Source organism: Ursus americanus, chromosome 34, assembly GCF_024610735.1.
Source record: "Ursus americanus isolate L20-20 chromosome 34, mUrsAme1.1.p, whole genome shotgun sequence".
Taxonomy (NCBI): Eukaryota; Metazoa; Chordata; class Mammalia; order Carnivora; family Ursidae; genus Ursus; species Ursus americanus.
This window is the reverse complement of record NC_142160.1, coordinates 16,600,534-16,627,512: the sequence shown is the minus strand read 5'-3', so window position 1 is coordinate 16,627,512 and position 26,979 is coordinate 16,600,534. Positions and strand designations below refer to the sequence as shown.

Below are 26,979 nucleotides of genomic sequence, written 5' to 3'. Positions count from 1 at the left end.
CTAACCCCAACAGGGCCTTTCGAAATCTATGATCGCGTTCCTCTTCTAGCCTCTTGTGCCCAACACATGAGGCAGGACGTGGAGATTTACAGAGATGAGTGTACTGTAGTTGGTTTTCTCGACGAGCTTTAGAAGGCGTGTTCCATTTTTTTGGAACTCTGCCACGAAAAATCTGACTCTGAAAAGACCACTGAGACAGCCAACGGTCACAGAGCAGAGATGATCTCCGTAACTCGTGGGTCCATGTAATCCTTCCAGGAGAATTTCAGACCCGTGTCCTCCTCTGCCAGAAAAAATCCAGATTCTACTCCCACTGTTTGCCCATGGAGAATATAAATGTTCTAAGTTGGGTGGAAATAATTTCCCCCAGACAAGTACCAGGACGAAAAGTGTCGATGATTCATTTGACTTGCAGCTCTGTCACTAGGCATTCCTGGTGACAAAATCCCCACATTAGCTCTAATACCATCAGTTAGTACGCAGGTTCGTAGGGCCCATGGTATCCTGAACGTTCAGAATGCATTATCTCCAATTCCCACAGCAAACTACAAGTAGCTCATTTTGTCTCCATTTTACATGCAGAAGACAATTAGGTCTCCCGGTGGCCAGAAGACTTGCCCCAAGTTATCCCTACAATCATTGAGCTTATTTACCTGTAGCAGACTTCGATGTTGATAATCCTCCCGTCCAGACACACTTCCCTATTTCTAGCTTGCAACCCCAATTAAAAAATATCACCATGTCTATTTCTAATCTCATTAATTCTAATCTCCTCATATTAGAAGATAAATATACGCAGAAATGCCTGACCTCAACCATTGCTATTTTTTGAGTATGCACAACTCATTCATGATTATTATTATTTCTAAGTTTTCAGGTAACATCTAGATCTGAAGTTGTTCCTTAAGTGATTCAATTATTTCTGATTTCTTTCCTACTTATGCTAAATATTTAGGAGGTTTGACCTTAATTTTTAAGATCAACGTTACAGCTAATAAGAACACAATTATAATAAGAAAAGTAGGGGTGTGTGTGGGGTGTGTGTGTGTGTATGTCGGTAAGGAGACAGAGGAAGAGACTGATTTTCACTAAATTTCAAATATCTCAAGGAATTATCTCAAAAGTTTTACTAATCAGTAATTATATGTGTATGGTCCATTTTCACCTTTTCATCTTAAAATTACTTAGTGAAAATGTTTTCTAAAGGTTTTACTACTTGATTTACCTCTTTTCATGAACGGCCTGCACACAACACCTGAAAGAAAATTAAAACCTAAAGCAAAGTTTAATTAATTTATAATTTCCTTTCTGTTGGCCAAGAATAAGAATCAGCTGATGTGAATGAACACAGCCCCAGGTCACCTGCAATATTTTATTTCCATGCAAACCACACTCTGTTTTTCAAGTCTCAACAGAAGCTTCTTGATTTTAGCCGCAGCAAATACTTGTAACAAGTACTTGGTAGAAAGTTGGGTTTTTTTTTTCCCTGTTACTGAAACGATTAGTTATTTATAGTTATTTAAAACAGAGAGAAACAAACCCAAAAAAGGGCAGGGCAATTTTGCCCAATAATTTGGATTCTAAGAAAAAGAACATATTCAATTTCATTGAAAACTTTATATCTGACACTGCTTTTAAATTCTTCATCCATAAAATCTGGTATTTTACATTTCTTGGCCTCTTCTGCTTCCCTGTTGTCTCAAGTGAAAAGAGGGTGGTGATGCCGCCACAGAGCAGGGATGTAGCGAGCCTCAGCTTCCAACTGGGTTACATTAGTAGTAACCACAGTGCCCACCAAGATTACACCTTCCGTTTAACAACCGATAAGCATGGTAGAATGATAACAACATACCCACTTATGGAGTGCCCACTCTTCACCAGTCTCCGGTACAAATGAAGCATGCTATTTCCAGAGAGCTGTAAAAAGATTAGTTAAAACTAGAGCGCAGGGCAGTGTTAGGTGGTGAGGCTAAGAGACAACGGATCTATTATAAATTCTTTGTACACACCTAAAGACCTGGTCATAAAGGGTTTGAAGGTAGAGGAAAAACGTGTTCAGATTTGAGTTTTAGATAAAAGAGAGGCTCTAGGGAAAAAAAGAAATTTGTGGATTTTCCTTTTAACAAAAAAGAAAACAAGAAGATGCCTTTTATCCCAAAGCTTGTAAGGTGCTCTCTAATACTGAGACACGGCCATTACAGACATTCTCTCACTAATGACTACTGCCTTCGATCAGTTCTTTTCCAAGGCCAGGTCAAATGCTACCACCTCTGGAAGCCTTCCCTACAATGTGTGCCTATCTCCAGGGACAACCCTTCCAAACCCATTCCTCTGGCTTATAGCACTGGCTTACCATGGTTTGTTTTGTATAAATAGAACTTTTTACTTCAAATATAATCTTCGGAGAAATCCAACCATCCAAAATAGATTTTAGTGTGGATTTTAAAAAGGGGTGTCACTTAGTTGAGGAAAAGAGGGCTCTAGTCATTCCATATAGTGACCTGAGTGACACTTGGGCCATCTGAGAGATCCATCGACAGACTCTAGGGTTCCATGAAATACTTTTGGAAAACCAATGGCCTCCAGCTCACATCCTGACTACTGGTTTACCTGTTACACCTTATCAGTTAAGTGATGGGTCTATGTTCAAGGTCCACATACTGTAACTGTATCACTAGTTTTAGAAATAACCAAAGCAAAATGCTATTTTCCCGGTAGGTATTCAAAAAGTCTTTTCTGAATGAAACTATATGCCACAAAATAAGCACTAAATTCTCATCAATTAACTGCATTTACATGAATTAAAAAGTGTCTATTGTTTATGAATACTATATTAAAAAAAAAAGAACATCTAGTACTGTGCTCCAAATTAGAGTATATTATAGGATACAGAAAGCATGAGTTTGGAAGCCAGACTCCGTTTCATAAGTTATGTGAATCCGCCTTGAATTCTACTTTCTTCCTCTGGAAAGACGGGGCAAAAATGAAATTTAATTACAGCTTCTTTACTGTAACAGGCTGAGTGAAGCAGAAAAGTCGTTTATTAAGAGGATATTGGGAAGCTCAGAATTGTTAGGAACACAAAATAACCAAGATGGAGCCTAAGAGTGAAGAAAAACTCAGCTGCTCTGCTCAGAGAGTGAGGGGGACAGGGAAGAGAACCCAGGCAAGTGACTGAGAGCTTGCCTGGCCTTTAGGTCACTAGCCTACACAACTGATTTAGATTCCAGATCCCTTGGCCCTAGCCTGGAGCAAGGGAGGGTGAGCAAGTTAATAGCATCCGCCACTTCCAGCCACCATACTAGGAAATAGTCTTTGCTCTCCACTGAGACAGAGAACTTTTCATACATAAAGAATTCAGATACTGGGGTACCAAAACAATTACCTACTACCTCTCTGACATGAAATTTTATATATTCAAGTGAGCATATGTGTAGACATGCTTTGTGAATTGTAAAGTTCTAGATAAGTAATTATTTTTAGTAGGCGGCTTCTCTGTATTTGAGAGGATGAGGTTTGAGATGACTTGGAAGGATTAATGCATTCCAGGGAACCAGAAAACCTGCTCTTTTTTCTCATTCTTTCATGGAAAACATATAGTGACCCCACTGAACTCGATTTAGACTTTGCTGAATTTCTAGCCCAAGGCGAAACCAGTCAAGGGTTTCTAGGGAGACGAAGTTGTTCTCTGAAGCCCCCACCCAAATCATGTACCAAACTTCTCAAACCTATAGGACTGCTCACAAGAAGCCAAATAAGCAGCTTGTTCTACGATAATCTTAAAATTATTATAACAACAACTTTTCCAGTATGAACCACATGTAGTGTTCGTCCCTGTCTCTGCATAGGCACAGTTCGATAGGCTACTGCTCAAAACATCCTCTCAGTGTATAAAAGGACTAATCAATTTCATTAAACAACTTATCTAGCAAGCAGTTACTTGGACCTCCCTCCCCATATACATTTTCCTGTTTCACTCCAAATATACACCTTGGAAATCTAAGTGTGTTATATTCATACAGATTTCAGAAACCCATAAACCTTGTAAGAAAGTCAGGTGAATTTAATATATGAGTACCGTCCTTCACAAAGTTAACTTTCTTAGCATAAGAAGAAATATCTCCCTAATCAAAGACACAGATAAAGCCTAACAAAGTTGTTTTTTTTTTTCCCAGCAGAATGGATTAAACATGAGTCAGTATCCCCTATAACGGAAATAAGTTGTACAATGGGGATTCTAACAGAAGCTCATAGAAACACAATGAGAAAGTTGGATGATGATAAATGGAATCAACTGTTGCAAAATAGTACGCATAATCATAAAACACGAAAGAATGAACATCCACGTAATTTGCAATGGCTTACCTGAATACCTTCTCACTGCATTTGGGCTACAGAGATTTCAACAAATTTGAATGAACACTCCTATAAACAGACCAGTGGACGGGCTCTTGATCCATACTACCATGCTGTGGCGCTGGGTTCCATTATGATAATGCCACTAATATTACTCCCCATAAGGGGCCAAACAATTTGATATAGATTCAACCCAGAGAAGAGTTAAGCCACAGCTGCTGTGGCATCTCTGTAGTGGGAAATACTACAGTCACAACAGGGGCCTCTACTGCCCCAAGAATGGTATGCCCCAAAGTGTGGATGATAGGCAAATGCACGGTTGTTAGTGGAGCTGCTCCTGAGATTGCCCCTCACTTGAGGACCCCATTGGTCTCCATTTGAATTCAATTTCAACAAAGTTGAGGCCTCGGATTCTTTGATCTTTTCAACTCGAACCCCCGTTCCTTCTCAGATGCGCCATTGCCCCATCCCCCATATTCCCTACAGGAGGCATGAAATGGATGGACAAGAAATAGAAAAAAACAAAAACAACTGTTTTCACTGCATACATTTGCCACTCCTTTGAAAGCATCAAAGAGCCCTGTTCTGTTATGAAGAAAAATAAATTTTACGGAAGAGTTTGATGTTCAATAAAATTAACAACAAGGGTTGCAATTAAGGTGGCTGAACAACTTAAGTTCTAGTGAAATCATCTCTAGTACAAATTATGTAAATGGTGCCCAGACTGGGGCCATTGCTGGGGGCAGGTGTGTGACTCTTCTGCATGGTGACAGCGGTGCCTACGGGAAGACCAAAGTCTTATCAGGACAGTGAAAAAGAAGGGGATCTGTAATAACCTGATACAGGTAGGGCTGCAGGATTGGGGGGCAGGGATGAGTCTCTATTTGGTAATGGGGCTGGGGGTGGGAGGGGTTGTGACCCTGTGAGGATAAACTTCAGAAGGAGCAAAACCAACCAAGAGCAAAAAGGTCAGACAAAATCTCTAGCAGTCAGCTAATCTCAGCCCAGGGTGTCACCACAAGGTATTTTCTCGGCAATTCATGCAAATTCAAACACATTTACTAGCATATGTAAATTATATGCAGATGGTTCAGGGATATCTAAAAATAGGAAGAGGTAAGCTCTCCTAACAAAGGTCAGTCTTTTTTAAAATTCATGAGATGGCAGCTCGTGATGAGAACATGCTGCAGAGAAAGTGGGGATTCAGGGGAATTGGCTGGAAAATCTCCAGTAGTCAACTGGTCTTCCTAATTTCTTCAAGCTATTTTAGGTGCAAAATAATTCACCACAATTCCCCAAAGCAGGACACATCCTCGAGACCCCACACCCTTGGGAGAAGGCTTCTGATGTACTTGGGCTGGGTCTTTCCCTCCTACAGAGAACCTTGCACTGCCCACATTTCCAGAACACTCTCTGAGGCTGTCATTTAAATACAAAAATATTGGGAAAATGTCTGTTAGTTATGTGATTCCAACCTCAAAGAGTCCTTATCTCCACAGAGAGAGAGGTGAAAATTAACTCCTGCCTTCTGTGAATTAGACTAAGGCTTTACCTTATTTATTAGTACCACCTTAATAATAATATTAGTAACATCCATACCTCTGACAATTATATATAATTTCCTAAAACATTTATTTACACTATAACCAACTGGTTCTTACTCAATTTTCTTTTAAAGCTATTAATACACACTAGAATTGTTTGAGAAAAGACTCTAGCTGTGTCTTCCCCATGCCAACCCCTGATCAGAACATACCTGAAGCCTTCCTTTTTTTCTTTCCCCTTCCTTTTCTTCCTACCTTCCTTTCCTTTCCTTCCTCTCTTCCTTTCTCACTGATAAAGCTTTCCCAGTCATGTGTCTGCCCTTGGGCCTCTTCACGTGATGGTAGCTGGGTCCCTTTCCATAGCAAGCTCTGAATAAATAGCCCTTAGATTCATTCGGGTGCCCTTCATTTCCTTCCATAGAACAAATACCACTGTGAAGTCAGAACCTATACAATCGTTTTCTCTAATCGACGATCTCTGTTACTTGTTCAGAGTTACCTGTACACAAGGTGTTGGTGACCTCTGCAGCCCAATCCCCCCTCTGTGGAGAATTAGGGCTCAGGGCACCAGCACCTGGAAGAGCCAAGCTACTGAATATTTACTAAACACAGTAGTGCAGCATCCGGTGATTACAGTTTTCCCAAGGGAGTAAAGTTACCGAAGCATGAGCTCAACACAGGAATTAATTTCTCATCTACTTGACCACAGATTAATTTAGCTACGCAGGTAAATAGATGCTGCAGGAATAAATGAGCTCCAATTTTGACTGTCACTCGGTGACATGAGGCATTTTACTCCACCTTTCTCAACTTGCGCTCTGCGTGTGGGTTGCTGTGAGCGGTAATTGCCAAAGTATCCAGATGTGCTAATTTTATTAGCAGTTGCTTACACCACATTCAAATATAGCCAAGTAGCAACCCCACAGACTTACGGATCTTTTTGGTTAAGTCGGCCAGGGACATGGATACTGATGTGACAAGGGAGGCTCTGGTAAGGATGCTTCTCCAGGTCCACAGATAACAGTGAACAAGGCTGGGGCGGGTACACAGGTCTCATCCAAAAGCAGGATTTTTTTTTTTTCTCTATCACCTTGCCTTCTTTAGTGACCTGTTTTATGAGAACTAATCAAATATATTCTGACCTAAAAGATCTATTTTCTGCCTTGCCACCTTTTATTGAGGATTGTAATTGAAACGCACACCTACTGCTGATATTAAACACACAACAGTCTTCCGCTGTAATTAACCGAACTGCTCAAACGTAACAATTATGACGTCCCTTTCAGCTAGTAAAAAAAAAAAAAAAAAAGAAAGAAATTCTAACTTTAGTCCCTTAACTTAGAAAGCATTTGATCCGACTAGGAAGACAACCAATATTTAAATAATAGCCAGTTAATATTAAAATGAACAATTAGGGGCGCCTGGGTGGCTCAGTCGTTAAGCATCTGCCTTCGGCTCAGGGCGGGATCCTAGGGTCCTGGGATCGAGCCCCGCATCGGGCTCCCTGCTCTGCTGGGAGCCTGCTTCTTCCTCTCCCACTCCCCCTGCTTGTGTTCCCTCTCTCGCTGGCTGTCTCTCTGTCAAATAAATAAATTTTATTTATTATATTTATTTGACAGAGAGAGAGACAGCCAGCGAGAGAGGGAACACAGTCAGGGGGAGTGGGAGAGGAAGAAGCAGGCTCACAGCGGAGAAGCCTGATGTGGGGCTCGATCCCATAACGCCAGATCACGCCCTCAGCCAAAGGCAGATGCTTAACCGCTGTGCCACCCAGGCGCCCCCAAATAAATAAATCTTTAAAAAAAATAAAATAAAATGAGCAATTAGCCAGTCTGCAGCTTGATCATATTTTCAGCCTATTCTTCTAGTATCTATACAGGGAGTGAGGTAAGCACAATGTGGCTCTTTCTCTCCTGAGTTTGCCTTCTTTTTCAGCATCTAACATGAGTGTCCATTGGCTGAACGCACTTGAACGGTCTTGGATGCCTTCTCTACAGCTCTGAATAATGCACTTAATGACCGCTCACAGTGACCTCTCAAGGTCTTCATGCTCTAAATTTTATGTATTTCAGGGTATAAAGAAAGAAGAGAAAACAGAAAGATCCAACGTGGAGGTTAGAGGAGAAGAGAAGAGAAAGATAAATAAATACACCTGTCTGGAAACCCTGCTCAAATTCTTAATCCATTATTTAAAAAGGATACTTATCTTTCCCTTACTGCAATTTCCATCTGCTTTAGAGGCCTCAGGAATTTGTGAGTTTGTTTTTTAAATAAGAAATTTAAATTGAAGCAACTATCAATTATTCATGTCAATAGAGCACTGGGTTCGCATAAATTATACCCAAACCTCATTTTAACCTATAGCATCAATCAGCCCCTTTATTGAAACGGTTACTGAGAACCCCAAGAGACCATGTCCCCAAATCCTGAGGAGAACACACCAAAATTGACAAAGAACAAAGGGGTCTGAAGATTGCATTATCATGATTCTAATCCCTAGAATAATTAATGCATTGTTTTATATAAATGAATACTTGTACTTCAAGTGACAGGTACACAGGAATTCTAGATTAGGTAACTATTTTTTGTATTTATCAGTTCTCATTAAAAAATACACAGCCCTTTACACAACTCCTATGAATCTAGTTATTTTCTTTCTTGGAAGTGTCTGGACATTTTTTCTGTTAGTCTACCAAAGATACCAGGCTAAAAAACTAACATACTTATATCAATCAGGGCTGATCAGGAGACATTGGGCTTTTTTATCCTGGGTAACATGAGACAAATTTATTCAAGGGACTTAACATAAAGATGCAGACAGGCTTTGGGGGAAACCGATAGGGAGCAGTGTGCTGTTCTGAACTAGAAGCACTGGAAAACCCCTAGATCTAAGGAATCGTGGGGAAAGAGCAGTTGTTGATGCCCGTAAAGGAGAGCCCTCCGGAAGTCAGCCTTAGGGCCACCTAACAGCAATATCTTGTTCAGGTGCCCAGCTAGTCCCCAGTGGTCCAGGAAGGAGGGGGCAGAGAATAAATACTCCTTCTTCACTCTTCAGTATCCCAGTGATCTCCTGCTTGAGCCTTCCATTGGTCAAACGCAAGGGGAAGACAGAGCGCAACGGAGTCTATTAATACAGTCCTTAGGGGTCACGTTTTCGGGATATGTAACAGGGAGGAGGGTCAGAAAAAAAAAAAAAAGATATTCAGCACAAAATCCAGTATGTATAGCACCTTTTTAATCGTTACTATTTTGGGATACATTTTGCTAATTCCTCTATGTGAGCAATCAAGGCTGATAGTCCTCTAATTACTGTAAGACCAAACAGACATTTTATACCCAAAACTAAACTGGAAATCTTCTCAGTATCTCTTCTTGCCTCTCTATTCTCTACCTTGGTCAATGCGACCCTGTCTACAACAGGAAGGGTTTTATACAAGAAGGAAATTCACAGGTGCTTTGAAAACTCACAGGAGGGTATCCAGCTCAGATGAAGGAGGTGAGAGAAGGCATCATAGGAGAAGCGACAGGAGTGGAAGGGGGAGAAGGGATCGCACAGGTGCAGACAGTGGAAGGTTGTATAATTGCAGTGCATTAAGGGAACTCCACAAGGCCCGCAAGGCTGATAAATAAAGTGGGAGAGGAGGGGACACAAGGGGCAGCGCAGGCTTAATGATGAGGGACGAGTGGGGGACAGGGCATCTTGTACTTTCAACAAAATGTCAAGACATTAAAGGATATTTTTATTTTGGTTCAGAAATATCACTCGGGCAGCAGGATGGGGCGAACCTGGAGACAGGGAAACCATTTCGGGAATTTTACGAGGAAGCAGGTGGGAGAAGGGACAAATCAACAGAGAGCTGGAGTGGAGGGCTGGACAGGGGTGTGTGCGTCTTGGGTAGGCTACTAAAGAGGGGGACTAACATGCTGAGGAAGGCAGGGCTTGTGACCAAGGGTTGGTGAGGGATGGCTGCTTTCCGGGCTGAGAGAGGCCTTTTCCTGCTGTATTTCAACTTTGTGCGAGGCCCCAGACCCCAGCCACTTTGCAGAATCTGGAAGATGGGTCAACATGTTACTTATCTCAAAGTATTACATCATGACCCCACATGACAGAAACAGATTTTCTAAAATATGTGTTGGATGTTCTTTCCCGGACATAGAATATATACCTGTATGTGAAAAGGGTCAGATATTTTTCACAACTATCTGCTCTAGATACATTAAGCCTCTAGCACGTACAATTGTCGTCAATGCCACATGAATTTGATACCCACTGATGAAATAAGTACTGTGTAGTCTACCCTAGTGCTGTTTTGCAAAAGGACCAGAGGAAAAATGTTGGAAAAATAAATCGGCCACTAACACTGGCCCTGCTTGTCTTTGGCAGATTTTTTTTTTTAACTTTTTAGTTATAGGATAATTTTATCTGAAGTGCTTGACAAATCCTCGGTATAAAGAAATAAGACTTCCATGGAAAAATGGTTATTCAGGTCCTCTATTTTTTTAATTCCATTAGTTGGTTTTTTGGTGTTGAGTTGTAAAAGTTCTTTGTATTTTTTATTATATTTACCCCTTATTGGATATAACATTTGCAAGTATCTTCTCCCATTAAATAGGTTGCCTTTTTGTTTTGTTGATGGTTTCCTTTGCTATGCAAAACTTTTTATTTTGGGATAGTCCCAATAGTTTAATTTTGCTTTTGTTTCCCTTGCCTCGGGAGACATACCTAGGAAAAATGTCACTATGGCCAATGTCAGAGAAATTACTGTTTATGTTTTTGTCTAGGATTTTTATGGTTTCAGGTTCCACATGTGGGTCCATTTTGAGTTTATTTTTGTGTTTCATTCTTTTGCATGTAGCTGTCCAGTTTCCCCACTACCATTTGTCGAAAAGACTTTTTCCCACTGTATATTCTTGCCTCCTACGCCATAGGTTAATTGACCATAAAAGCATGGGTTTATTTCTGGGCTCTCTGTTCTGTTCCACTGATCTATGTGTCTGTGTTTGTGCCAGTACCATACTGTTTTGATGACTACAGCTTTGCAGTAAATCTTGAAACCTGGGATTGTGATACCTCCAGCTTTGTTCTTTTTCAAGAATGCTTTGGCTCTTTGGGTTTTTTTGTTGTTGTTGTTGTTATTGTTTGTTTGTTTTTGTAGTTCCATACAAATTTTAGGATTACTTGTTTCAGGTCCGTGACAAATGCTGGTACTTTGATAGGGATGGCACTAAATCTACAGATTGCTTTGAGAAGACATACATATGGCCAAAAGACACATGAAAATATGCTCACCATCACAAATCATTGAGGAAATACAAATTAAAACCACAATGAAATATCACTTTATACCTGTCAGGATGGAGAAAATACAAAAGACAAGAAATACCAAGTGTTGGCGAGGATGTGGAGAAACAGGAACCCTTGTGCACTACCGGTGAGAATGCAAACTGGTGCAGCCGCTATGGAACACAGTATGGAGAGTCCTCAAAAAATTAAAAATAGAATTACTACATGATCCAGAATAGAATTACTACATGAGCCAGTAATTGCACTACTGGGTATCTACCCAAAGAAAATGAAAATACTAATTCGAAAAGATACATGTGCCTACGTTTATTGAAGCATTATTTACAATAGCAAGATATGGAAGCAGCCCAAGAGTCCACTGATAGATGAAGATGTGACACACACACACACACACACACACACACGCACGCACACACAGGAATATTATTCATGCATAAAAAAGAATGAAATCTTACTATTTGCAACAACTTACATGGACCTGGAGGGTATTATGTTAAGTGCAATAAGTCAGAGGAAGAAAAATACCCTGTGATTTCACTCAAGTGGAATTTAAGAAACAAAAGAAGAAAAAAAGAGACAAAAAAACAGACTTGTAAACAAAGAGAACTAACTGGTGGTTGCCAAGAGAGGTGGGTGGGGGTGTGTGTGAAATGGATAAAGGGCATTAAGAGTCCACTTCTGGTGAGCGCAGAGAAATGTATAGAATTGTTGAATCGTTACAGTGCACACCTGAAACTACTATAACACTATATGTTAATTATACTTGAATAAAAAATTTAAATAAGGCTTCTACCTCTTAAGGTTAACATAAAGAAAGATAAGGTCATAGATCTAAAGGTTGCTTTTTTTTTTTCTCTAGAATTGAGTTAAAATATTTTCTGTATAGTTAGAAAACGCTGGTTACATACACTGGCTTGGCTTTGGCACACTCTCTCCTGAAAACAGTCCTCGCCTGCCGGGATGAGAAAGAGAAAGCCATGCGTACTTTGGTTTCTGCAACATGGCGACATCCTTAAAACCAGAAATGACATGTGCAAGGAGACTAAAGACCCAGGAAAAAATGTGCTTCCATCTACCCCTGCTTAAATCTTCCTGAAAATCGTTATCAGAAAGAAAAATGAAAAAAATTAATTCCTTTTGAAAAATGAGCCTTTAACCTATGGATTGGTTCATTTTTAAAAGGAATTAGATTCTGGGCCCACATATCACCCATTCAAGAGATACTGTGTGCTCTCACCTCCCACGAAATATGTCGCTATGACTTTTAAATGGAGGGAGCATTTAACAAGAAGCAACCTAGGGAAGGGAAGTCTAACTCAGACATCAATAATTCATTTATCAGAAATAGGAGTAGTGGTATGAAATGCCAGGAGACTCTTTCATTTGTAGGGAGGCAGGTTCTATTTTAAGCCTAGAACAACGCAGTCACCTTTATTCGACAAGCTAATACGAATGGAGGCAACGCTGAAAGGAAGGACAGCTTTTACGGTCTCCTCTGCTAAGGCTATTTCTTTATGCACCTGTTATGGGGGATGTGTAAAAGTGACAGAAAAGCAGTTCTTATAAATTTTGTACTACTGAGGTGATTTCCATCACCCTAAAGCTTGAGCACGAGAAATGAAATCATGTCGGTCTAAGAGAGATGATTGGCATGGAGCTTGGAGGGTGCTTTCTCTCGTGGCACCTAACCCCAATCAGGCAGCTCGTAGCCCCAGTTATTTCATCCCCATATCCTCCAAGCATTTAGCACAGAGCCATTCACAAAGCAGGGTCTCGGCGAGTCCTGGTGGAACGAATGAACAGACGCAGCTGAGCAGGAAATACTGCCAGATACAGTCTGAAGCCTACTGGTCAGATCATACGAAGAGGAGGTTTTCGCACAGTAGAGACCTGAACTGCTTCATCTGACGATGATCAGAAATTTCTCCCCTTCACTGTCTTGCTTCAAACTCAAAGACCTGTGCTCTGCTCGAGGAGATGGGGAAACGGAACTGCAGAAAAGCCAACTTACTGTAGACCGAAGGAGTCCCAGCTCTCACCACCTAAAGCGGCAGAACTGACCGAAACGTCTAACCCTGGAAATTAACAAAGACCTCAAAGTCTTACATTAAACTTGAAATGCTCATAGGCACATATATTTTGAGAGGATTGTGGTTTTTAATGGATTATTTACCAAGAACCAGAAAGAGGAATAGAACACATAATTAAAATAATAGCTGTAATTATAATTAAATTCTCTAGCACCTCATATGCAGTCAGTCGTATGCTTGGTGTTTTGTGTATTTTACTGTTAACCTTTAGAAATATTAATATAATAGTTTTAGAGAGTAAAACAACAATAATGAAAAGGACTGAAGCTCAGAGTACTCGGGCCCAAAGATTATAAAGCTGATTAAGGAGAACCAAAACTAATGGTCGACTCTTCGGAACTACAAACCCGCTGCTCATTTCCTGATGCCAAGTAACTTCTGTTCAAACAGAATTATCTCGCTTAAAGACAGATCCATCAATCACATCTATAATTACGGTCTAATGAGCAGAGAGGATATCTTAACCCCAAATGCCTGAATACATGGCTTGTGTTTGGCCAAGAAAACAATCAGGCGGCACTCCTGAGCGGAGGTAAAGGGCCATCTGTTGCCCCAGGTCATGCTCCTAAAACAGAGGTAGGAATGCTGCCGTGGTACCCCTGGAAATGCCATATCTCACTGTCAAGACTAAAAACGCAAGCAGGTATCTAGCACAATGGCTGTATGCTCCAGTAACCAAACCCGCACCGCACTCAGTGAACCACGGACGGTATCAGAAGGGGTTGCCACAGGACACATCCGAATATGCCTGAGTGAGCAGGGCCATGGCGATACGCCTCGAGAACAGGTCTTGGGGTGAGCCAAGTTTGAAAGGAATCCTCGCGAAGGATACGGTTTTTAAAAGGCAGCCTGTAAAAAGCCATCAAAGCCAATACTCAAAGGGCTGTCTATGTTAAAGCCAGCCTCTGTGGTTAGCAATGTTAGTCACACGTCCCACACGCCCTGGAAAACAGTCACCATCACACCGAGAGTTTCACTGCAGGAACTCGCCACATGTGAATTCAGACAGTACTGCCCACAGGGTACGATACGTGTCTGGTTTCTACCTATAGCCCCTCTTGCCCCTCAATATCCTGCACAAAAAAATACTTTGGGTGTTAACGTGATCTAGTCTTTCCTATAGCTTTCTGTGCCTCTTTGCTCTCTACAGATGTTGATGGAATATATCAAACTGATGGATATAGTATTGTAGAGCTCTCCTATATGCTTGCGCGGAAAACACAAATGTCTTCCGATACCATCGATGTATTAGAGATCAATGTAAGCATAATGTGGAATTTACATGTGTTGATGCACAATTTTGTCCCAGAAACTCTGAGTGAATGTAGAAAACGCGTCGCCATGGGAATACACAAAACCCATACAGCTACACACCCGAGAAGCCCCACGGTCCACACCTGTCCACACCTGCTGCGGCTACTCCCTAATTTTGAGGAGCTTACCTTCCACTTCACAGTAACTGCCAAGTTGCCATGCTTCCAACGGCCACCCGGGGTGGGAGGTGTCCTCCACTCTGCTTAATTTTCCTCTCTCCTCTCAACTGATTATCCTCCCTATTCTTTGTTCTTTTTCAAAATTTTCATCTTTTTCTCTTTTTCTTTCTCTTGCACACAGAGCGGCAGGCACGTGAGTAGGAGCAGAGGTAACGTGCACGCCCTTCCCCAAGCAAATTTCAGGTGTTTTTCAAGATAAACTGGTGCATTTATTATAATTTTACATATTTCTTAACCACTTAACATGGACTAGATACAACTGGGCTATTTTTTTTTAAAATAGGTCTTTACCGGGGCGCCTGGGTGGCTCAGTCGTTAAGCATCTGCCTTCAGCTCAGGGCGTGATCCCGGCGCTCTGGGATCGAGTCCCACATCAGGCTCCTCTGTTGGGAGCCTGCTTCTTCCTCTCCCACTCCCCCTGCTGTGTTCCCTCTCTCACTGGCTGTCTCTATCTCTGTCAAATTAATAAATAAAATCTTTAAAAAAAAAATAGGTCTTTATTATTTTCTGTGCATGCATCGCCGATGAAGTTTTGAGTGCTGAGCTCAAATTTCACTGTCTTGTTACTTGGCGGTTTTAGATTTTGCAGAACGCAAGTGTTTTTAGGAAAGCCTATGCCAAACTATAGCAGAATGGACTGCATGTTGAAATTTATCAGGGGTGACTTTTTGGTATTGAAGCTTCAGGATTCTTCCTCAGTGTTTCAGGCTAGTTCGTAATTTAGGTTAAATATATTAGCTTGGATTGTCTCAAATTATGACCCTTGGTGTGAAATTCACTAGAACTTTAAACAGTGTCATCTGGACAGCGATGGCCAGGGCCGAAAGATAACCATCCAGTTTAATTTAGGTCCCTTTCCTTTTTTGTTTAGAAAGTTCTGAAATATTCTGTCGAAGTCAATTTATATATTAATGCTTTCACCATTGAATCTGATCAGTAACATTTACTTAATTATTAGCAAACAGCATGCTTTCCACAGTAACTTTTTTGAGGCTTCTTTGTAGATGGTGAAAAGAGGGAAAAAAAAAAAAAGAAGAAAGAAAACCCATATGCAGTCACAATTATCTAGGTCAGATGGTTTTATCTAAACTTATTGACTTAGTTAACCAAATCACACTTGCTGAGAAATCTTTTCCTAAAGAAAAATACAGGCTGGAAATAGCCCGTAATAAATGGGCAAAACACCTCTCTTTGCTACTTCTGAGATGCCAGACTAAACCATGTAAGTAAAAATCGAAATGATAGCATTTAAATCACAGCATTATCCTGGACGAGCTTTGCAGCAAAAGGAAAAAAGCCGGTGTGATCTAGAGATTAGAAATATCTACTAATCCTTTAAAGAATCTGGGTCATCTTAAGCAAGAAAAGCCCTTCCCATTTACTTTCTGAAGAATGTTAGATATTCCGTGGTACCAAATGGATGTGCATTTTCATCCGCTCTCACAGAAACTACTCTACTAACTGGAGAGTGGAGAAGTCGTTAAATGGGTTTCTACGGCTCTTGAATGTGAAGAAAGGTAATGGGTTCTGTACATGGCGAACCTTCTAGGTAATTCAAGTATATTAGTGGAAAACACAATCCCTCCAGAAGACCAAAGCAGCTAATAAGAAAGCCCCTAGCAGAGACCTCAAGCACAGGGGTCAATGAAATTTGCTGAATTTAACAGAAAAAGTAACTCTTTGGGGGTACTTTTTTTTTTGCCTTTCCCTTTAGCACCCCACCCCCCAAAATGGATCACAGGTCAATTACTTCGTGAGGGGCAATATTCCCCAGCTGGGCCCTCAAGATATGGAAATGCTGAGTCATTCCCCAGGGTTTTCTCTGCAACCATTCTTACCATGGAGACCACCCCTTTTTATTATCCAGAACCTTCTTACCATGGAGACCACCCCTTTTTATTATCCAGACACCTGGTCCCCTTGGAGCAAATTTACGGATCATTTGTTACCAAGGCTTTCTAAGGAAATAGTTCCCTCAGCAAGAGTAGAAAAACAAAAATCCTTGGCAGCCACAGGCCAGCCACCCCTCAACTGGGCCTTACTTGTTCTCGTTGCTTGCGTCATAACGAGGCATTGGGTCCAGGTCATTCCCATTCACGTCACAGCTTGCCAGAGCGTCCTACGGCCGCAGAGGAGAGAGCAAGAGGAGGAGACAGACGTTTAGTAATTAGCCACTAATCTGAAGGCTCATGCATTCTCAAACACATTTCTGCAAGAGGGTAATTAGATTAAATAGTACATTCACGCTTCGGTGGTGTCAGGGTGCCTTGTTCGGTAATCAGCGCTGTTGTATTTTCCTCCTTGAGGTAAAGAAATACTCTCCAGAGACCAAGGAAGAACCCGGACCATTCTTGCCAACACATTTTCCCTCATCTCTGCAACTGACCTCTCACCCAATTCCTCTGAAGAAGTTCCACCATGACCACCTTTTCGGTGAAGTATTCTTGGACTCTCTGGAAGCAAAGTGATTTATTTTCCAGGGAGTCTCTCTCTATTCCTTCCTTCATTTCTGGAGTGCATAAATTCCTTATAATTCGAAGAGTTTTGAAGATAATTCGCAAATAACTGGCAAGCCAATTAAAAATCAGTATTAGAAATTTATTATATTAGGTATCGTGGTATGTCTATCAGGCAATAGTTGTCTGGTTTTACATGTTGTATCTACTGTAAAATTCAGTAAAAAAAAAAGTCTGTAATTCAGACTTTTTACTAATACCCAATGACCCTCTGTCCCAACCAAAATAATGAACAAAGTTTTATTATAGGTCAAGGCTTCAAAATGAGACAAAGGCATCTCTGAAGCCAAAGCTGGATCTGTGTGCTTTTAAAAGTGATTGTGAAACATCTCCACATTTCTACATTTCTGCCTTTTGATTTTCTAAATTTCCAAAAAGAAATTACTGGCTTAGATCTTTACTCTAATTTGTATCGCAGTAGGTAGGACTAATTTAGAATGTTTTGTATTTTCCGACGCTTTAGGGTAATTCCTGATTTCAGTTTTAGTGAAAGTCAACGCCGTCTTTGTTTTTTAGCTTTGTCAAAGGCTCTTGTTTCTGAAAATAATGTGTACTGCACAGAGTCTGATGTCCGGAGAAATCATGCAAAACACACAGGACATATAAAGGTGGCGGGTAACTCCCTGCTTCTCCTACAATGGTGGCCCCGCAGCCCCCCCATATTGATCACTAAACCATGAACAGTGTGTATCTCTTCCAACTAATTTTATTTGTAAGGAAACGGAGGCCCAAGACAGGCTAAGTCACTTGGCCAAAGGTATGAAACAAACCAGCCTATGGAACCAAGATTGGAACCCAGGCCACGTGCCCCCCCCCCGACCCCATCCAATGTGCTTTTCTCTACACTTCACCAGCTCCGACAACAGGACAACCGAGAAGCATTGGTACTGCTCACCACACAGATATGTTCTAGAGAATTCTCTCTGAAGGGGGAAGAATGAAAAAGGCAAAGAATGTCATCATAATTAGGTTAAAGCTGTCTGCATTTCATCAGATACAACCCTTGCTGTTGGGGGGGGGGGACAGGAACACCCCATAAAAGCCACACTGTGTATGACCAGAAAGACTTCTCTGCTGGGAGAGAGGTTCCCCACAGTTTTGTTCTTTATGTGACCTGGGCTCACTCCCTGTAGCCTTTGGGCCCCAGCTTCTACCCTACCGACGGAGGAGATGGGACAGAAATTTCTTTTCAGCTCTCAAATTCTATGTTGTGAACGCCTGAGTGTGCTTGGAGGCAGGCGGAGAGCAGCCACTTACATGTTTGGTTCAAATGAGAAGGAAATGAATTTGCAGTTCCTTCTCTCTCTCTCTTTTTAACCGTAGGGAAAAATCATCTAATTTAGCGGAAATTGTTTCAATATGTCATTGTAAAAAATTAATTTGTGAAGTTTCTTGGCTGTTTGACACAAAACGGGTGACAGGGTGGAAGACTGTGAGGAAAGACTCAAGTATGAGGTGACACTGGGGGTTCCTGTGGAGGAAGGTCTTCATGGGTCAGAAATATGGGTCACTGTGAGCCAGTGGGAGTTTCCGGGGCGCCAAGGAAGTGGCTTGGAAGTATCTTATGAGCAAAAACGAAATGGAGTCTCTTCAGGAAAATTAATTTGAGATTCAGTATCATGAAATAAGCGAGACTGAGCAAATGAGAAAGGAACATTGGAGAGAATATGGCAATCTCTCTCTAAATGGTTTCGTGAGAAGCTGGAGCAGTGGGGGGGAGGGAGGGCTAGAGGAGACATGGAGGTGAGATGATACTTGGGGTGCCCAGAAACCAAACCTTCCCTTGCTGAGGGTGACAGAGATACAGAGAGAGAGAGAGAGAGAGAGAGAGAGAGAGAGAGAGATCAGATTTCAAGAAGGCATCATATCCCTCTCTCTGAAACTTGGCCTTAAGGAGAAGGTCAGGTCCATTCCGCGTGAGCCCAGGACAACATCCCCCAGGGCTGCGCTGTGTCCACTGAGGCAGCAAGCATGCCAGGATGGCAAGTCCTTTGTGTTGATGGGCAGAGGGAATCGCAGGGCAGAACCTGCCTCACCCTTCTCTGCCAGCTCAGGGCACAGGGTGGCGGGCTGGGCTTGAAGTTACTCCTTTAATGACCATGAACTGGAATATAGAAGACCAAAGTCTGCAGAATTGGGGTCCTCCCAATTATACAGCTCAGGATTCTCTGTGGGTCCCCTGTGTAAACATGGGGCAGAGCTTCCCACCCTGGCCCGTGACTTTCCTCCGTTAGGGTGAGAGTCCTGCAAAGGGAAGTAGAGCAGACTTCACCATGATTTCGAGCTGCTTGTATTTTCAGGGATAGGAGAGGAAACTTTAAGCAGCTAGAAAATCACCAATTGTAAGATAAACTTTTTTTCAATACCAACATGAAATGTAATTTAGGGACACTCGACACAGCCAAACTTTTGGAATTAAAAGGAATCAGGAAGGAAGAGAAGGGAGTGGGGGGGGGGGAAGTGATTGTCATTTAAGTGGCAATGCAGTGATATCAGTGTTCCTGGGTGGAAACTGTTGTCACCAGAAAAGAGGTCTGAGGGGAAGTCGGAAGACATCGGTGTGAGTGGGAGCCACGGGATTTTCTGCTGAGCCCTCGTGGGAATCAGAATTGTATTTGCAGATAATAGGGGATCGTTGCAGGCTCTTTAGAACAGAAGAAATATTTTAGAGAGAACGCTAAAGTGTCAGGAAACACGAATTTGGAGCTGACAGAGAATGGCATATTGAGAGATAATTACGGCACTCTCAAGCGAACTTAGAAAGGAGAAGCTGGGGCGCCTGGGTGGCGCAGTCGTTAAGCATCTGCCTTCAGCCCAGGGTGTGATCCTGGCGTTCTGGGATCGAGCCCCACATCAGGCTCCTCCGCTATGAGCCTGCTTCTTCCTCTCCCACTCCCCCTGCTTGTGTTCCCTCTCTCGCTGGCTGTCTCTGTCAAATAAATAAATAAAATCTTAAAGAAAAAAAAAGAAAAAAAAAAAAAAGAAAAGAGAAGCCAATGGAAGGAATGAGCTTGGAGAGCAGAGTGTGGAGAGATGATTGACACATTGCCAGGCTGCAGATATCACAGTGGTAGACGGGATCCAGAGGCCCAGGGGGCAGAAAGTGACCACAACGGTCAGTGGGCACTGGGTATCAAAGGCAGGATTTTCAATCAAAGTACGGAGTGTCCGCACTTCCGCTTGCTCTGTGGTCTTGGGCTCACCCTACATCCTCCTGGAGTCCCGGGATCACAGTTCCTTCTTAAGAAAGGGAACTGACTGCTTCCTTGGACTAGGTTGATCTCTCTTGTCCTTTGAAAAAGGAGAGTAAAAAAAAAAAAGAGAGAGAGAGACAGACCAGTAGAGTAAGTTGAGGAAAGTTCTAAGTACGCTTTTCTCCATACGAGAAACAAGAGTGCGTCGCATGGCTGTGTGGAGGGAGAGCGGTCATTATCAGGAGCAGATGGGGCTGGGGGAGTGGTTTCTGCTGCCTTATCGACACCCGCTTTTTGTCATCAGAACATCAAAAGCGCTTGAAAGTTGAAAGCAGTACGTCATGCTCCCTGTACTCAGGGCGTCTTTTTATAAGATGCCAGCGATACGCAGAGCCTACTGTATCCCTTAGCTGCATTTTTCAGTAATGCTGAAATTTGCTGACAATCCTCCCACGAGTCCCCTTATTTCCCAGGAGGGAAGGGGTTCGGACCACCGCACACACTCACATAGTTCTGCATCAGGTCCGGATGGGTTCTCTCAATGCCATCATCCAGGATGGTCACCACGATGTTCTTCCCCGTGTAGCCTCTCTTCCAGGCTCCTTCGATGTTCATGTCTGATTGGCAGGGATGCGTGTTGTCACTGCAGTGCTAAGGAAGGAGGAGGGAGAGTTAGACAGCGCAGATGACTAATAATCAGAAGACGGGACAATCACCTGCTTGGGGAGATAATGGATTACGTGAAGGGAAATGTGGTGGTCGCGCACGGAGCAGAAGCACGGGTCTCTAGCACAATTAACGAGAGAAGGTAGGAAGGGTAGATGTGGGGAAGGCAAGCAGAACAGAAATCTTCTGCCAGCTTTGCCCTGTCCTAATGCCACAGATCCTTTGGAAAAAATAGAGTCCAGTAAATTACATCCCAGCAGCACAATAAGGGATGTATCATTTTATTGTTAGCCCGTATTAATGACACATAAGACTGGGCATTGTAACATTTCACTTATAAACCCAAACTAGGCAACTGAAGAACATGCACTTTATAATTTCTTCACCAGGCACCTGGAAGCCAAGCTTGCCAAAGCTGAGAACTCAGACAGCTTTTGGACAGCGTCAGCCAGAGGGGTGCTACTGTCCGAAACCCACGAACGAGAAAAAGTAACAGTTTCGTCAACCTTCTGCTGAATTAACCGCAGCTGTCCTACCATGATAGGTTGGGGGCAGGCACACTCGGTCAATGGTACTTGGAGAAGGGAAAGAAGAAGGGAACCGAGTGCAGACAGGAATTGTGTGTGAGGGATTCAGAGGGCAGGCTGGAGAAAGCTTGAATCTTAGCTCATTAGGTCTAGTCATTTCATTCCATGATGGCTACAACATATAAACCCAGCAAGAGGGGCGCCTGGGTGGCACAGCGGTTAAGCATCTGCCTTCGGCTCAGGGCGTGATCCTGGTGTTATGGGATCGAGCCCCACATCAGGCTCCTCCGCTAGGAGCCTGCTTCTTCCTCTCCCACTCCCCCTGCTTGTGTCCCCTCTCTCGCTGGCTGTCTCTGTCAAATAAATAAATAAAATCTTAAAAAAAAAAAAAAAACAGCAAGAAACGTGTGAAAGCAGCGGCTCTTCCTGATATACTAGCATTCATCCAACCCACAAAGTGGCCCACTCCAGGCCCATCTCTTTGAAATATCCCTCTGAGTAGTGTTGTTTCCCAGGTTCTTAAGACTTCACAGAGGAACAAAGGAAAAAAGACGCGCTGTCATATAATGCCGTCGTAACATGGGCCACCCCAGATCTGACCATTCTCCATTGTCTTCCTGCCTTTCTAACAGTTCAGCTCTTCAGGAGGGGGAGAGAATGCTAGCTTTGAAGGCTCTGACCATAATGCAGACCCCCCTGCCACTGACTCACTTTACTGAGCCCCTACTACACGCGGTGGGCAGGCAGGTACGGTTCCTGTCCTAATGAGCCCTCCAAAGGGGAGACACAGGTCATCGACAATGCCATTCAGAGCCCTCCCTGGGTTTTAAAGGAATGAGAGAGGGTGATATGACGGTGAGTGCCGAGGGAGCACTGCACACCCGTCTAGGTGGGAGGGGAGGTGGAGGCTTTGGTCTCAGGAAGTGACATCAGAGCTGATGCATGACTGGTGAGAAGGAGCTGCTCTGCCCAAGAGCCTAGAGATCAGTGTCTCTGTAGTGGACACAGTAAAAGGGTAATGCAAGGTGGGCAACAGCTTAGCGCACTGAAGAAAGAGAAAGAACATGGCATATGGCTGAAGCTCAGGGGAACGAGGGAAAGAATGGCCTGGAAGACAGCCAATGAGAAGGGGAAGAGAGGTCAGACCATCCAGGGCTTTGCAGGCATGACTGGGCTTTTATTCTCACTACAAACTAAATAAATGGAAACTCATCTCTTTCCAAACTTCATTCAACAAAATCCGGTGCTACCGAGAGACAGATACCGCTAACAGCCTCCGACATGAATTCGTAGATCTATTCTCCAATGAGACTGCCTTTCGTAGAATGTTATCAACACACTTAAGTAGTTTCCAGGAGTCTAACAAGGGGTGTGCCCATTTTTCACCGCAGGTAATACCAATTTCATAGAGAACAGGGGGTTTATATATTTTCTGAACATCTGTTTCTTTCTCACCTTCTTGACTTCTTTCTGGCATCTGAGGCCCTACACACACACACAATGACAACGACCCTAATTCCCCTCTCTCCGCCTCTCCCCACTTTTCCAGGCACAGCTTAGCACCTACACATCTCTTCTCACAAAGACTTATGGCCTTCAGCTGACTCATTGGTCTTTTCCCCATCCCTGAATTCAAGGATACAGACGGAAAGACAGACAGACAGACAGACAGACACACACACACACACACACACACACACACACACTCTGTCCTATACAACCCAGCCACTACTTAATAAATTCAGCTGAAGTGCTCTTGACTGTTGAACTGTGTGTGTGAATTTTGTCCCACTGATTGCAAGCCCCACTAAGACTAAGCATTAAACCAAGTCTAACCTCGGATTGTGGTAAATACTGGGCTGACTGATCACAAGCCAGAAGTGAGGGCATAGCCTGCCTCAACCTCACTTCCAAGTTCACAACTGCTGTGACGCTCACTGCTCCGACCTCGTCAGAGTTATCTAGCCAGCTAATGCTTGGTTAAAGGACACGATCATGAATGAAATAGTGTAGATTTCCGAAATGGCTAAGTTTTCCAGAAGTCTCCTTCTGGCCAAGAGTGGGCCTCTCCTCACCAAACACTTTAATGAAACACAAAGCAACCTTGACCGGTTTCCGTGTCATTTTCCCTTTCTCAGAACCTGTTCCGACCACCTGTGGTATCGTTTGTGACATGAAGTCATGTTAATGTGGCCAAGAGGTGGGCTGGAGGAAGGAAACGCGCAGGAAATGGGGAACCCGCAAATGGGATAACCATCCTGGAGAGGAGGGATGCTGCCTGAAATTGTAATTACGAAAATTGAAGAAAACCAGCCGTCTATGGAAAACACGTGTGTTAAAAGTGAAGCAATTAGGTTTCTTTCTTCCACCTCTGCTTCTCTTGAATCCGACTTGAACAGATTCAGTATTCTTGTACCATCTTTTTTTCTTTTCATCTGCCAACATTGAAGGGGAAGGAGGAGGAATATCCAGTTGATACTTTCATTTGGATAATCTAATATAGCAAGGGGCCAAAAAGTCAAAAGAAAAAGAAATCGGCCTGGGGTGTTTCCTGCAAATGAGTAATAAGGTCAAAGGACCCTTAAATCAGAATCCTAAATTCTAAATGTGATCTTTGGTTTTCTTTCTTTTTTTTTTTTTTTTAAACACACATTTCAAGTGGTCTCGGCTTCCAAACATGTTTCTGATGTGGTTGTTCCATACACTCAAGGTATCCAGAGAGCAAAGACTATGGAATAGCCTGATGCCAGTCAACAATGACCAAAGAGGAGAATGAGTTAATCACTTCCTTAACTGCCTCGTTGAAATGGTCTTTAAGCCGGGCTCTATTTACTTGACAGGAATCTATGTTACAGCGTCACCCAAAGGCACAAGGAACATAGAGTAGCCCTGATTTCCTCATAGTCAATCAATGTTGAGAAGATCTCAGCCGGAGCCTGAACTCAAGACTAGTTTCTGCAAAAGTGTTACCACGTATGTAGTGCACAGACCGGTATTCACCCAAGAGGCCAGTCTGACCCTCCCAGCGTAACTGAAGAGAATGCAAACCACACATGTGCACGGCATATGAACATAAATACTTACAGTAAATGTATGCACCTTCGTTCCCGAATAATGTATTGCATTTTCAATGGTGGTCTACGCACAGGTGATTCAATATTTAGAAATGACACAAAATGGAAACCATCTGTAGAAACAATGGTTGCCACCTATGTCTCCCACTTCCTTATCCATAAAAGCTTTTATTCTTTTTTAGGAATGCAATCTGAAAGAGTTTGCTCTGTGGGCTCTAGAAATGGCCTTTTCCATACCCAGGTTATGAGCTATTCTGCTTAAGAAATAGCACAGAGAACCACAGGGGAAGGGAGGGAAAATTGAACAGAAAGAAATCAGAGAGGGAGATAAACCATGAGAGACTCTGGTCTGCAGGAAACAAACTGAGGGTTACAGAAGGGGGGGGGATGGGGTAAGTGGGTGATGGGTCTTAAGGAGGGCACGTGTTGTGATGAGCACTGGGTGTTATATGCAACTGGTGAATCGTTGACACCACATCAAAAACGAATGATGTACTATATGTTGGCTAACTGAACATAAAAATTAAAAAAAAAACACTCTGGGTGTGTCTGCTTTTCTTATGTCTTCATAAACACATCACAGTGTTTGCTCAATGAAAGAACAGTTTATACTAAAAATAAACACCTTTGTTATGTTCTCACCATCCTTTTCTTGGGGGACAGGTGGGGGACGACTCTCAATGTCACTCCTTTTAAACTTCTCCGAGTTCTGAGGGTCTTCAATGGACTGCCAATTTATATGCTGCCAACACCCACTAACGTTGAAAACATCTATTGTCGTCATCGATACAGCGGCTCCTAAGACCGCATCTCTGAGAACACCGCGTTAGTAAGAATGCAGAATACAAAAAAAATTCTGTTTAATAGACAAACGCAAAAGCATACCTAGTCAACTTAGTAAAGTGTATATATACTTGAAATTCTTTGTAGAATCTGGAGTCCAAAAGACGTAAGAAATTGAAAGAAAAACAAACAAAAAACCCAGAATCGATACTCCCTTAGGAGAAATAGAGCTGACACCTACAAGTTTCTTACCATGGCCAAGCTTTGGACTAATCACTTTATGTGGTCTAGCTCCATGTAAGACTCAGAACAACTATTTGAAGGAGGTACTTTTATCATCTGCTTTTAACGGGAAAACAAACAAACAACCCCCCCCAAAAAAACCCTGAGGCTTAATCAGCTTTAGTAACCTTCCAGAGTTCACACAGTTAGTCACTATTAAAATTAGGATTCAAAAGGAAGCAGTCTGACGCCAGACCAGAGGGTTATGGAAACTCTTCTGTTAAAAGTTAAAACAGAAGGGGCTTAGAGGAAGACATAACATATGCAAATTCAGGAGTGGGTAAGGAGTACCAGTAAAGAAATTCAAATCACAAATCTCACTTGCCTAAGCACTGTGATCAGTGCATTCAAGGGATAAGGTAGAACACAGCTGAGTAAGACTTTAAGGACCTAATTTTTCCTAATTCCACTTATTCCAACACATCTTTCAGGAAATTGCAAAGTTTCTATTTTCATAGTTGCAATGACAGAGAGCTCACTTCTTTACTAAATAACCAAAGACGTGCTGGTAAATCAATTTTTTAAAGATTTCTTTCATTCATTCATTCATTCATTCATTCATTCATTCATTCATTCATTCATTCACAGGGAGAGAGAAAGAGAATCCAAAGCAGACTCTGCACTGAATGCAGAGCCCGGACGTGGGGCTCCATCTCATGACCCTGAGCTCATGACCCGAGCCAAAATCAAGAACCTGAGGCTCAACTGACTGAGCCACCCAGGTCCCCTCAAATGATTAAAAAAAAAAAAAAAAGAAAAGAAAATTTCCTTGGGTGACCTGGCTGCCTCACTGGAAGAGCATATGACCTTGATCTTGGGGCCCCACAGTGGATGTAGAGATTACTAAAAAAAAAAATAAATAAATAAAAATAAACTTTAAAAAAATCCCTTATTTGTAGTGTTTGCCAATTTCCATGGCGTAAATACTCATATCATAGTGAGTTTTAAACTATCGCACGCCACAAAATTCCTGAATCTGTAACAGTAAGTTCTTATGAGCTCTCAGAAAGCAGATCCAAAACAGGAAGTGGCTCACTCCACTATTAGCCTTGCTCCGTTTAAGATGAAGCTGTCCCTTCCAATGGATCGGACATCTGCTTCTCAGTACTTGGGAACTACTGGTAAGTACCTAGGCTTAGTTGTCCCTGT

General features: G+C 42.4%; 1 protein-coding gene across 4 annotated transcripts in view; it reads right to left on the bottom strand.

Annotated features, from left to right (window-relative positions):
- The window catches only part of PCSK5 (proprotein convertase subtilisin/kexin type 5), a 447,222-nt gene that overhangs the window by 306,176 nt on the left and 114,067 nt on the right, over positions 1-26,979 (bottom strand). For all 4 annotated transcript variants that reach the window (XM_045781017.2, XM_045781018.2, XM_045781021.2 and 1 more), the window contains 2 exons: positions 21,006-21,149; positions 16,831-16,907 (listed from right to left, as the gene is read on the bottom strand). In XM_045781017.2, coding sequence (XP_045636973.2) covers positions 16,831-16,907; positions 21,006-21,149 — 221 coding nt within the window. The remainder of the gene's footprint in view (positions 1-16,830; positions 16,908-21,005; positions 21,150-26,979) is intronic.